Source organism: Triturus cristatus, chromosome 7, assembly GCF_964204655.1.
Source record: "Triturus cristatus chromosome 7, aTriCri1.1, whole genome shotgun sequence".
NCBI lineage: Eukaryota > Metazoa > Chordata > Amphibia > Caudata > Salamandridae > Triturus > Triturus cristatus.
This window is the reverse complement of record NC_140590.1, coordinates 1,610,154,140-1,610,167,939: the sequence shown is the minus strand read 5'-3', so window position 1 is coordinate 1,610,167,939 and position 13,800 is coordinate 1,610,154,140. Positions and strand designations below refer to the sequence as shown.

General features: G+C 45.0%; 1 protein-coding gene across 4 annotated transcripts in view; it reads left to right on the top strand.

Annotated features, from left to right (window-relative positions):
• The window catches only part of DNMT3B (DNA methyltransferase 3 beta), a 511,613-nt gene that overhangs the window by 89,299 nt on the left and 408,514 nt on the right, over window positions 1–13,800 (top strand). For all 4 annotated transcript variants that reach the window (XR_014966866.1, XM_085619485.1, XM_085619484.1 and 1 more), the window contains exons 3-4: window positions 4,730–4,815; window positions 6,235–6,384. Coding sequence is in view for 3 of the 4 variants with exons in the window: in XM_085619485.1 (XP_085475611.1) it covers window positions 4,730–4,815; window positions 6,235–6,384 (236 nt within the window). In the remaining variant the exon portion in view is untranslated. The remainder of the gene's footprint in view (window positions 1–4,729; window positions 4,816–6,234; window positions 6,385–13,800) is intronic.

Here is a 13,800-nt window from a genome sequence, read left to right as displayed (position 1 = left end):
AAAATTCCCTTAATTATGCAAATTATTCTGGCATAATTAAAATGTTACCCAGAGTCTAATTATAAGGTGAGAAATCTGCAGTTAGATACAGTATCCACCATAAAGAGCATTAGAGAGGGTAGGTAACTTGTTCTTTTTGCAAACTCATACCATGTTATATTATGTTTTGTTTTGTTATTGCCATTCTGTGCTGGATATATTTGAGATGTGCTGCCTCTATTGTTCTCTGGAGGCAAACATGCAGACAGGGAAAAAAGGATGCTACATCTCAAGATTTTCTGTTCTGTGAAATGTTTCTTTCAGGACACCTGTCATGTGGATGATGAGATTCCATCTCCTTATTCCCAGTCTACAGTCTCTGCCAGTTGCCCTCAATCCTGACAGTTTACCCACCACTGTCTGATTACTTTCAGATATAATGTAAATTATATCAGACCAACGTGACCAATGCCAAGGAACTGTTCAACGTCATACAGCAGTTCACAAAACCCACCTGCGAAGCCGCGGACGTTACACCTTCCCAGGAACTCTGCGACAAACTCAGCTCCTACTTCCAGCTGAAGATCAAGGCCCTCCATGACAACTTCAGCGAACCAACGACGAACACCACCCCCGCACCCACCGCCGCTGATGAGCCAACCATTACGGCCTGGGATCCCGCTACCATCAAACTCATCACTGCGACCATGAAGAAAACTAACTCAGGAGCCCCAACCGACCCCTGCTCACCGCACATTTTCCACAGGGCCGCCACCATCATCGCACCCGAATTAGGACGCGCCATCAACGCCTCCCTCAGATCAGGCATCTGCCCAGACGACTGGAAATGGGCAGAGGTAAAACCCCTCCTCAAGATGCCAACAGCCGACCCAACGGACATGAAAAACTACCGGCCCATCTCTCCCCTTCCCTTTGCGGCCAAAGTCACCAGGAGACTCGTTAACGTCCAGCTGACCGCTTTCATCGAAGAGAACTCCATCCTGGACGCCTCCCAATCTGGATACCGCAGCAACCACAGCACCGAGACCGCCCTCCTCGCCGCCACTGACGACATCCGCATGCTACTGGGTCAGGGACACACTGCGGCCCTCATCCTTCTAGACCTCTCCGTAGCCTTCAACAGCGTCTCACATAGCACACTCACAGCCAGACTTCACTACGCGGGAATACAAAGAGCCGCCCTCGACTGGATCCAATCCTTCCTCTCCGGCAGAACCCAGAGGATTCAAATCCCTCCCTTCCTCTCCAAACCTGCTAAAATCAACTGCGGAGTACCCCAGGGATCATCACTCAGCCCCACGCTCTTTAACATCTACATGGCCCCCCTCGCCGCCATCGTCAGACAGCACGGGCTCAGTATCGTATCCTACGTCAACGACACCCAGCTCATCCTCTCCCTCATGAAGAACCCCGAAGACACCAGACTCTGCTTCCAGGAAGGAATGAAGAATGTGGCAGCCTGGATGAGAGACAGCTGCCTGCAGCTCAAGTTAGAGAAGACCGAGGTCCTCATCCTCGGACCCTGCACCTCTGCCTGGGACAACACCTGGTGGGCCGACGCCCTCGGGAGCCCACCCACCCTTACATACCATGCCCGGAACCTCAGCATCATCCTTGACTCCTCCCTCTCCATGAACCGCCAGATCAACGCCGTCGCCTTCACTAGTTTCAACTGCCTTCGCATCCTCCGCAAAACCTTCAAATGGATCCCCCCAGACTGCAGAAGGACAGTGACCCACGCACTCATAACCAGCAAACTGAACTACGGCAACGCCCTCTACACTGGAATCAACAAATCTCTTCTTCACAAACTCCAAACCATCCAGAACGCCGCAGCCAGACTTGTCCTCGGGACACCACGTCACGAGCATATGACCCAACACCTACGATGCCTCCACTGGCTCCTCGTCGAGAAGAGGGTCACCTTCAAACTCCTCACCCACGCCTACAAATCCCTCAACAACATCGGACCTGAATACCTCAACGAGGGAGTATCCTTCCACGTACCCTCCGCTCCGCCGACCTCGCCCTGGCAGAGGTCCCCCACAGAAACGGCGGGAGAGCTTTCTTCTACATCGCAGCCAAAACCTGGAAAGAGCTCCCGGTGAACATCAGACGCTCCCTGACCCTGCACACGTTCAGGAAGGACCTCAAGACCTGGCTCTTCGACTGATCCGGAGCTTCAGACCATCCTGACCCGGTGTGCTGAGAGTCCTGAGAGGAAGTACTGTGGAGGGACATCCTAAACTTCGATAATAATTAGAACCACAGGCTGAGGCAATCTGGGTGATACCATGTCTGCCTTGACTCATCTAAGATTGGACGGTGGTGGAAGGCAAGTACACCTCGGGTGTCCTGACACAACCTGAGGCAATAATGCTTTGTTCAGCCCTTGTGCTGTGACATTCTCCAGTGCTGCAATTACGGTCTGACTGCATGTGACACTGAGCCAGGGCAACAGAGCTTAGCCTGACTCCTAATTTGAACTTGGTCATAGAGAACCACAGATATGACAGGCGGGGGGACAAAGAAAAAACAGTCCATTAAACACTTGTTGGGACAGACCAAAGCACTAGGGACAGGCATGGGCAAAATAAGCAGCTCAGAGGCAGACCCCTGGGGTGGGGGAGATTCTGATCATGGGGCAAACCTCGTTCAAGTTGTCGATAAAGATTTTCTATTACAGGACTTCATCGACATTAAGAAAGACATCCAAGCTGTCAAAACAGACCCACACAAGGACTGACAAGACATGGGAAGAGACATAGTTTAACTGGGAAGATGATTGAAGGAGGCGGAAAAGGCCCTGCAGAAGCAAGTTGATGACTGCAACAGTCTCCAGCAACACATGATCACACACGAGGAACAGCAAATCAGCCTTCAGGAGAAATGAAAAGACCTCAAGAAACGATCACGGTGAAACAACATCTTTATCTGTAGAATACCTATGAAATACAGGGTGGAGACCTAACATTCTACATCGAGAGCCTATTTGACATTATATTAGAGCAGAACTGGACACGATATATCTAGATAGAATGCAGATGGTCTCACAACGACTGGATACACGGGGTTCCCCTCCTGACATTGTGACTGGAGTGCACAAGAGTCCACTTCTACAAGGAATAGGAAACCATCATGACTAAATTATTTAGGCTCGTTGCTGAACTGCTGAAAACAAAACACATCAAATACAGATGGGGTCACCTATTTTCGATTATCTCCCATGAGAAGACAAGCAGCGTGCTCTAGCCTACTTCGAAGAAGCATGTTCCCTGTTGAGCGAGCACTGCGAATTCCGGTCCCCAGCAGGCACCCTGGACATAGAGAAGGTTGGAGAAACCTGGAGAACAGATAGAGATCGAAGCCTGATGGACAAAAGACCACTGCAGGCAAAGAAAGTGTGCTGGCCTACCTGTGACATGTCTAGAGTCGTCTCTACAGATCAGCCAAGACCCAGATGAACTACAATGCCTGACAGCAAAACTGTTTTAAAGCTTTCCATGATGCACAGAGAAAAACATGAATACAGGGCTGGGGAGAAAGGGCTAGGCGGGACACACTGGTGAGAGTTGACAGGGCCGTTATACCTGACTGTCATTCAGGTCAGTTAATGGACCAGCAAGCGATGAGGATGGGAAATGTACCTTTCAAGATCCAGAGCCTTCCAGCATTGCCTTCACACATGTTCGGCCCTAACTGGTCAGTTTGTATTATAGCAGTTACTGAGTAATGCGTTATTTGTTTCAAACGTTATTCAGGAGGGAAGTGATACCATTGCCCAAACCCATACATATCAGGACAAGCATGTGCGTCTGGATGCAGACCATGTTAATGGCAATATCACACATGTCAGTCAATGCGTGTGAAGGATAGAAACTTGCTGCAGAAGATAACTAGATGTCATGTCCAAGAAATGAAGAGCTCCACAAAGCAAAATCTTATATCAATGGCACTACACCCCCCCACCCTCAACAGCTTATAATGGGTCTTGTTGGAGACAGTGTGGAGAATCGGGGCAATCAGTCATATACAACGGATATGTCCCAAGCGCATGGATTTCTGTGGAAACGTTCTGGATAGTGTTTTCCAAATTAAGGTTGAAGGAGACCAAGTACTAATCATTTTAGGGCTTCAGGTGGAAGACAAATTTCCATTACACTCAATCATTGGGAAAAGAATCTCTTAACTTATATGCACCACTAAACAGACTATCCTGAGTCGGTAGGGATTGTTATTGACACCAACTTTGGAACTGTTGCGCCAGAATCTCTGGCAATTACTTGCTCTGGGAAAGATAGCATATGATCGCAAAGGAGAGACCTGTAAATTTAACATAATGGTGGATCTTGTCTGGACGTACCTGAGCAATGATAATAGGGGCTTGAAAAACTCGAGCCCTGGGGTCTATTCAACAATGAGAAGTATGTGCTAGCAGGGGTCAAAGGGGAGGGCAACATGCAATTTCGGCTGTCTTTATCACAGCAACGTTGTCAATACAGAGAATTGTGTGGGGGGGGGATATTTTCTTCACATTTACACGGGTATGCCTGTCTACAGTTGTGTATTATGGAAATTCAATAAGAATCATTGAAACCGAAAAAGGTACCTTGAGTGTGTGATGTACTTTTGTTCTCAGTCCATTGCCGCCACCTTGTTAACAGCTTCAAATAATTGTTTTTTCTCACAATGAATACACTTGTGAACTTCTTTCATCCTTTATCTACAGGTGAAAAAGTGAAAATGTCCTACTCAAAGAAGAAGGTTGAAGAATTTTTGGAGGATGACCTTTCCTGGCCTTTGAGCTTCAGCGAGGTACTTGTTGTTATACTTTTATATCTGAAGAATTTATGCTTGTGGGAGGTGAGGTTCTGGATCGCCTTATCCACTGCTACTGCCTTCCATCTCCTTGCTGCAAACAGCCCTTGTGATTTTGCTGTTAATTCCACCCATGATCATACGGTCTCTAGTTCAGCTTTTACAAAACCTACACCCTTTTGGAACCCTCAAAAAAATCTAGGGACAGATCTGCATTAACAATAGCAAAGTCAGAATAAGACGTAGCCACCGCACCTGGTAAATAACTCCATCGGATAACAGTGCTGACCTGCTGAGGTCCACACATCTAGAAATTAGTCTCCTGTGTACGTAGCAGTTAGGGACTTCAGGAGTGCTTGATGTGTCTGGGCTTGCCACATCACTTAGATCTTCATAAATATGCTTCTTTTTTTGGGTTGATACCTGCTTAACTCCCTAAAATATTATATTTCAGTACAGGTGGAAAAGAGACACTGTTATTTGCTATGTTTTAAACATATTTCAATGTACCAGGAACTGTGACATTTACTTTTCAAAAAGTTGCTTAACCGCTCCTCTTGTTGAATGCCGGAAAGTCTGCAGCGGCACCATTTATGAGGAGCAGGCCCTCTCAATAGGTGCAATGTCTGAGTGAGCTCTCACTATCAGATTTGTAGTCAGAGAGGAATTCCTAGTTTTAAATAGGACAGTGCTCAGGGTTGAGGAGCAAGAAATGTGTAATGTACATTTCTAATTTCCAGGCTACAAAATACAAAGCTAAAATTGCAGTTTTTGTTTGCATGGGAGGTGTGGATTAAAAAATGAAAGATCTCTCATATTTCTCATCTTTTAATGTATTTATATTTCATCTGTGTATTCATATATTTGCAATTTCTTCTCGTAAAGTATGGTATGTCACAAATCTTTTATAGGATAAAGTCAGTCATAATGATTGTCCTCTTATTGCTGCAATTAAAATCAGAATCTCATTTTCCCAGGAAATAAAAAACTTGTACATGGACGCACTAAAATATATTTCTTTTTAAACCAGCACAATTCAGAATATGGATATTACACACCCACCCACACAGTTCAAAGTACACATTTAAAACAAGCACAAACATAACTTTGTGTGTTGCACCATTTTATTTTTTATGAGTTCTGTTGAAAATGCCTTGCATAAATGATTAAGTACTTGGCTATGCTACCAAAGAACACAGTTTTACGTTTCATTTTACTGCAGCAAGTGAAGAGTCTAGACAGTCATTCCACTTTAAACTAATAAATAGGATGGAATGTACAGGACATGCCCCGGTTGCTCTAGTGCACTATGATTATCACCAGGTGCCTTGCAGCAGTTATTGTTCATTGACATATGGATCTCTTGATATAATCACTCAACAAAACACAAGGATGACCTTGTTCTTCTCTTGGCAGATCAGAGTACGGGGAGTTGCAGGTGTAGAGGGCAACCTGCGCCGAAAACCTTCTCCTCGCAATATATTTCAGGCCGGTCTAACATTCCACACCAAGAAACGTCGATCAGAGAATGGCTCTGGAAGCCCTAAAGAGGGTGTGGCTCAGAAGGTTGGTTTATTTTGAAGATATTCTGACAGCCTTTGTTCCACTGATGTATTCTTTCCTTCATCTTTATTTTTACTTTCCGTTCTGATTCCTCCCTTTCTTCCTGTCCCTGTTTGCCCATCGACCACTTTCTTTTTGATTATTCTCACACTTTCTTCTCTATTTTGGCAGTTGGATATGCCTTAATTTCTATGCAGCTGCTGTATCTTCTTTGACTACTCTTCCTTCAGTCCCTTTTTTATTGTTTTTAAAAAAAAATGTATTTACATTTTTTTTTTCCTTGACAAAAGTTGTGGTCAAACATAGGTTTAAGACTGTCAAAACATTAATAAAGATTATCCCGAAGAGAGAAAGAAAAGCAAAGCCACATGGAATGACAAAACAAATCAGGGAGAAAGAAAAGGAAATAAGAAAAAGGAAAAAGAAGATTCAACCGATCCATTCTGTGATAGGGCTCCAACTTTTCCGGCCCCTTTCAGATCTGCTACGTCCTTTTAGACTGTATACTGCTAATTCCATATTATATATTGCCAGCAGCCGAGCTCTCCAATTTACAAATGTGGGGGAATCAGTACTGATCCATTGGGAAGTTATACCCGCTCTTAAAATAGACATAGCAATAAACACAAAGCTTTCCTCAGATTTACTAATTATCTGAGCTAGAAATAATTCAATATCTTGTTGATATTTAGACAGTTTGGGACAGGAAAAGAACATATGAATTGTGTCAGCAGCCAAGGTGCCACATCTACTGCACGAGTTCCCACGATTATTAGACCATCTCGAGATTTTCCCGGGGGTATAATATAAATCAAAAGCTGACATGTAGTGCTGGGCCCTCAGACTGCCAGTTATTAAAGTCTTATTGGCCAGCTCCAAAGAAGTTCCAGGTCAGTGCTCTCTTGGCCAAATTTCCCATCCCACCTGTCCTTTTGAATAGTTGAGTCGTCAGGCAAGCCAGAAATAAGTATTTGATATATTACCCTGATCCAAGACCTTTTCTCAATAGTCCCCATCAAAGGAATTTTCCCAAACTTATCTTCTCCTGGTGTTACATTGTTAAACAGGTAGCTCCGGATATGTAAAAACTTAAAGAAGTGCCTTGTAGGAAGCCCATATCTATCTTGTAAATCGGAAAAATAAGTTATATGACCCTCGGAGAAGAAATCGTCCAATACATTAATTCCTAAAGTACTCCCAACTAATAGTGATTGAGTCCTGAAAGATTGGCGGCAACAGACCATGAGACAGAAGAGGGGTGTAAGCATTAATATTGAATATGCCAAGACGCCGTCTGATTTTTTTCCAAACAGAGTAGGCAGATAGCATTACTTTGAATTTGACTTTCTTATAATAGCTAGGTTCAACGTTTCTAACTAAACAGTTACGAGCGTCTTCCCCTAATAGAACCTCAAAGATTGTAGGTCTGGCAAATTCCGGCACCACCGCCTTTCTTCCGACCAATAATATACCCATTTGCTGTAACAGTGCAGACCAGTAATATAGCGTTAAGGAAGGTAGGCCCCAGCCACCCCTTGATCTAGGGAGTATTAGCCCATCTAGATTTATGATAACCCCACAAGAATCTTGTGCAAGCCCTTTCTGCACTGGAGATAAGGTGCGCTGGGAATTTTATGGAGATAGTGCGAAATAGGTATAAAAATTTAGGAAATATGGACATCTTTATGACATTAGAGCGACCGTGGAGTGAAAGGTGCATATGGTCTAATCTTTCCAGCGTCTGGTTCCCTTCTTTAATAATAGGTAGCAAATTAATTTCTGGTATCTGCTCTACGGATGGCGTGATCTTCACCCCCAGATAGGTTGCTACTGGGGCTATTGGGAACCCTTCTGGCTTTAAAAAATCTGAATGTATGACTTGAGTTTTATGAACATTCAACCTATAGCCCGAGACTGCGCCGAATTGTTTGGCTAAATCATAAACTGCTGGAAGAGCAGAACTGATATCCTTCGTAAAGATGGCAACATCGTCGGCGTAGGCTAGTGTTTTGTAAGCCACGCCATTAACAATGGAGACGGAACGCGACTCTTGGCCAGAAATACGAACAGAGGCCGCTGGGGAAATATATAAGGCTTGTATAGCTGTAATAAACTCCTGAGGGAATCCCTTGGTTTTTAACAGTTGCCATAAAAAACCCCATGAGACCCTGTCGAACGCCTTTTCGGCGTCCAACAGGATCATTGCCAGAGGTTGTTTGCAAACCAGAGCCCAATCAAATAGTGTTATTGCCCGCCTGATATGATCTGATGTATCGCGACCAGGTATAAAGCCGTGTTGATGAGTAGAAACCAGGGGGACAATAACCTTTGCTAGCCTTAATGCAACAATTTTAGAATACATTTTACTATCGGCACAAATTAAGGAAATCGGGCGATAGGAAGAAGGGCTGAGTTCTGGTTTATCTTTTTTCTTAAAGACTACAATGGTAGTCTTATGCCAAGAGTCAGGAGTCTGACCATTCTGTGCAAGTAAAAATAAAGATTCGAGCTCTCCGAATAGAGTATGCCTAAATGTACGATAGAATTCAAGGGGCAGTGAGTCAGGACCAGCAGCCTTCCCTGCTGCCAGTGAGGCTATCGCTAGTTCCATCTCCTCCCTGGTTATCGGGGCGGAGAGCGTAACCCTCTGTTCCGGTGTGACCTTGGATGTTTTATAGTCACACAGAAATTCCACACCTGTTATTTCTTCTTCGAACTGGTGTGGAGAGTAGAGCGTCTTATAGAACTCTTGGAATACTTCCAAACCCTTGCCCGGTCGATCCTGAATCAGGCCATTTTTGTCTTTGATTCGGCATATCTGGTTCGAAACTGCCTTCTGTTGCAACCTTTTGGCCAGCAGTCTGCCAGTATTTTCGCCAAACTCATAAATATCAGTTTTATACTGAGCGAACTTAGCGGCAAGTTCCTCCCCAAAATGTTGATGTATGCTATTTCTAACAATTGCTATCTGACGTTGGCATTCCTCTCTTTTGTCCTGATCTGCAATTACACAAATAAGCTCTTCCTCTGCTACTCGAAGCTGGTTAACCCAGCCATTAACCCTTTCTTGGATCACCTTCTGGCGATGAAGGGAAAAACTAAGGGTCTCCCCCCTCACAGCAGCCTTAAAAGTGTCCCAGACAATTAATTCGGATGCTGTACCCTTGTTCCTATGGAAGAAATCCGTTATCCAGTTTGTCATATACCTACAGTATTCTTGGTCCAGCAGCAATTTTCGCTCAAATGTCCAAGTTGCCACAATTTTTTTTGGGCCACTAGACGGAATTTGCATTATTAACGGATTATGATCCGAAATTACTCTAGGGTGCAGTCCGCAGCTAGTCCCCTCAAGAATCAGATCGGAAACAAAAAAATAATCCAAACGTATGAATTTGCTGTGGGGAGCTGGGAAAAACGTATAGCCAAAGTCGGTCGGTCGCAATGTTTGCCATACGTCTACCAAGGCATGTTCAAGGCAAAGCCCACGTATGGCTTTGAATGTCTTGCCCTTCCTTCCAAGGTATGGGGTATGACTATACAAATCAAAATTAGCATTCAAATGAATATTAAAATCCCCACATAAAACTTTAGGAGAGGGCCACAGAGCAAGTTCGATACTCAAGAAATTTAGGATAGAAGGGTCTCAAGGTTAGAGCCATACAGGGAACAGACAGTGTAGGATGACCCTTTAATTAGTATGTCAGCGATTACCCAGTGGCCTAAATTGTCCACCTTCACTTGCTTAGTAATAGAAGTGCCTTGCCTAGCCATTAGGGCAACACCCCTAATGGTTGTAGTTTGTCGAGTACAAGCAATACGTTCAAGACCCAGTTCTTTTAGCCAAGCCCGGTTGTTCCAAGAGACATGAGTCTGCTGTAGGCATAATAGGTCTATATTCAGGTGCCTCATACGTTTTGCTAAAATGCCCCTCCTCTTTCTGTCATTTAGCCCACAGCAGTTTAAAGAGCAGATTCGAATATAGTTGTGCCTACCCGGCATCCTTAATTGTTGACCAGACCAGCCCAGTGCCCCCAAAACAAATCAGTTCAGTTTTTCTATTCAGGATATAACCAGAAATAATGTTTTTGAAGTATTCTGTATTGTTTGCCACAACTACTATTAAAAGGAGCTATTTGTACCCTCCAGCACCCACCTCCCTTAACACTCGCCCCCAAGTGACCCCCTACCATTTTACCCTTACTACCCCTACCCCAACCCCTACACCCACCCCCAACCTTCTTCTTCTGAGGTTTGGAGACCAGTGGTCCCTGGTGATGGTGAGCCAAACAACCCACTCTCTCACCACTACAACCTACATGTATTTAAAGATAGGAACATGCAATGAAGAACAAAAAAAAAAAAAAGAAACAGAAAAAAAGAGCCAGGGCCAGGAAGAACCGGAAAAGACCAGCTCAAAATGAAAGAAAAACAAAAAAACAAAGAGAAGCAGAGAGCCTCCTGAACAAGGTTAGTTACAATGTTAATTAAAACAAAAAGTCAATCGAATCACAGATAGTCAGCAAAATTCTGTCCACTAGCGGCTCTGATAGTTAAATCAGACATTATGCCCTGGCTTTATCGAGTGTAGATACTCTTTAGCCTGAGCTTCTGACTGAAAAAAATGAGTTTCCCCTTTAAAAAGCACTTTTAATTTGGCCGGGTTCAGGAGGAAAACCTGGGCTCCCTTCGCCTGGAATTCGGGCATCAATTGGCGAAAATGCGATCGTAGTTCGACTGTCTTCTGACAGAAGTCAGGTCGCACAAAGAAGCTACAGCTTTTCCCAGTTCTTTTACGATCGGCCCTGGCCAGGTCGTACAAAGATCCCCGCGCCAGGAAATTATTAAGAGAGATCAAGATGGCCTGAGGGCGATTGACAGACTGCCCCCCTGAGTTACGCTGGTTAAATGGGAAACGGTGCGCCCTTTGAATTTGAGTCTTCCAGTCCCATTGAGGGAGATCTGGAAAAGCTTCCTCGAAAAGTTCGGTCACAAATTGGCGGATGTTAGAACCTTCCTGACCCGCCGGGATGCCCAGGATTCTAATATTATTTCGCCTAGCCCGATTTTCCAAGTCAGTCAGTTTAAACAGAGTATCTTCTCTGGCCATCTGCATAAGTTGTGTCTTAGATTTCTGCGTCGCCAGTTCATCTTCAAGTTGAGAGATCCTAGTTTCTGCTTCTCCTATTCTTGTGGAAAAGTCTGAACATGTCTTGGCTATCCTACGGATAGAATTTTGTAGTTTCCTGCAGGCGACTTGTGTACGGGAGCTTTCAACCCTTGCCTCCTCCCTATGTGTCATCATCACCTGATAGATTGTAGACAATGTGATCTCGTCAGGACAGCCAGGAGCTGTTACCGTTCTGGCAGATAATGCTCCGTCCGTTGTGCTATTTTTATCTCCCAAGTCTGGTGAGTAGGAATAGTCCCAGGACATTGCTCCAGTGACCTCCTCCAACGGAGTAGGGCAAGTAGGGATTACTCTCGATTTTTTCACCGTCTCTGGGTTCAGCTGAGAGTGGTCAACGTCACCCTCCCACTATAAGCTACTGGTGTCGCTCCCATCCCCAGCCCATTCTTTCTCCTGGGTGTCGTCCTCTGAAGAGTTAGATACATCAGATAAAGAAAAAAATGTATCCAATGTGTCATCCTCCCTGTTAGGGTCAGTGCCTTTCTTCTGGGTATTCAAGGCTTCTGGTTTAGTTGTATATAGGCGCGCTGATTCTTGTACTCCAGCTGGGGGGACCGCATCTACCAGAATGCATTGCGTTTGCTGGGTAGAGATTAGGTCGTTTTCTGGCCCTTCTGGAAATTCAATCTGGGTAGAGCCTATAGCCTGGCCAGATGCTGCATGAACAATAGCCAGCGATTCTGCACTCAAAGTCAGATTGCTCCCTGGTAATAACACAGATGTAGGGGGAGACCCCCCCTAGCATGATCATCAATCACCTCAGAACAACCATTTGAGGTGAGGGCTGGTGACTTTAATCCTCTAACCCCCACCGGGGCACTAAGCGGTGGCTTGGTCTTCAAAGACTGTGCTCTAAACAGCGCTGGTACAGTCTGTCTCCCCCGGCCAGCAGTATGGTTCTTACCGGTGGATTCCATCGAGGAAGGAGGGGCTGAGAATTGCCGGCCTCCCTGCCAGCCTCCCTGCTCTCGATAGCTGAGTCAGTCACTGGAGTCTTCATTTGACTGCCTGGAGCAGACGATAAGCCGCGACCCCTATGGCTTCTGCTAGATGTCTTTAGCGGCATAGCAGCGATTGACGGCGCCATAGATTGCACAGCTGATGGAAACGTAGCGGCTTCAGAAACGCTCAGACTGCGGGATGCCAAATAACAAGGGAGCTGGAAGCTCCGCGACCAAAGCAAAAAACGCCAAATCATTAGGAAACCCCAGCCAACATTTGGTGAGTACACAGCTCTTTTTCCATTCAGATAGCAAAGTTCTTCATTTAGAAAAGACAAGTCAGCAGTGGAGAGTGAGAGGGCAGCTCATTCAGCCGTCCGGGCAGCCGCCATCTTGCCTCGACCCGCCATGAGTGAAGTAGTCTACAGTGTTTTTTCTCTACGTCTAGCCAGTCCCTTTTTTATTGTGTCGCTCATTTTTTCCTTATCTATCAGCGCTTCATTCCACTTCTCTTAATCCATCATTGTTCCCAGATTCTAGAATTTGCCAATAGTACTTGAAAGTTGAGGTCACTAACTGAAGTTTTCCAGGTTGGTGGCTGAAGTTCTAGAGGTCTATAGGAAAAACTGTGAGCTGTACACACCTTGGTTCAGTCCCTTTGTGTAGCTTACCCTGACTAGCTAGGTGTGTGCTGACTGATGCCTCTGTTGTATGGCCAAGGAACAAGTAGGTCCATGTGATGCAACAGAGAGGGAGGTTCCCAGCAACTTAGCCACTCCACAGAATGTTGGCACCATCCGAGCCAGCTATGGGAATGAGGACATAACCATTTTCCTATAACAATACACGCTGACTGCAAGCATGAGACACCATTTTCCTCTGATGAAACAAAGCTGTGTATCTATGTGGGAGTGCATAGAGACTCTCCTTGTTTGATATTGTCTGGCTCAGAAGCCAACAAGAATGCAGCTTGGTGGATTTGAAGGGCTGAACGATACGAAAATGTGCAGTTTTCTATATAGTTTAGTCTTTGATTGATCCTTGAACATGGCTTGAAAAAGCTATCTAACAAAAACTGTGATCAAAAGACCAGAATCTGAATCAGACAGAAGGCTATGACCTTCAACAAGCTGAAACCATGAAAGAGTGAGATGGGAGAGAGCGATGCTACAAAGCATGCGATTGCTAGAAGGGACTACACTAACATTAAAAGATGGCAAACAATGGAGGCTAACATCAAGCTTGGGATAGGACAAAACACCTCTAATGGCATACAAACTGTAGAATTAG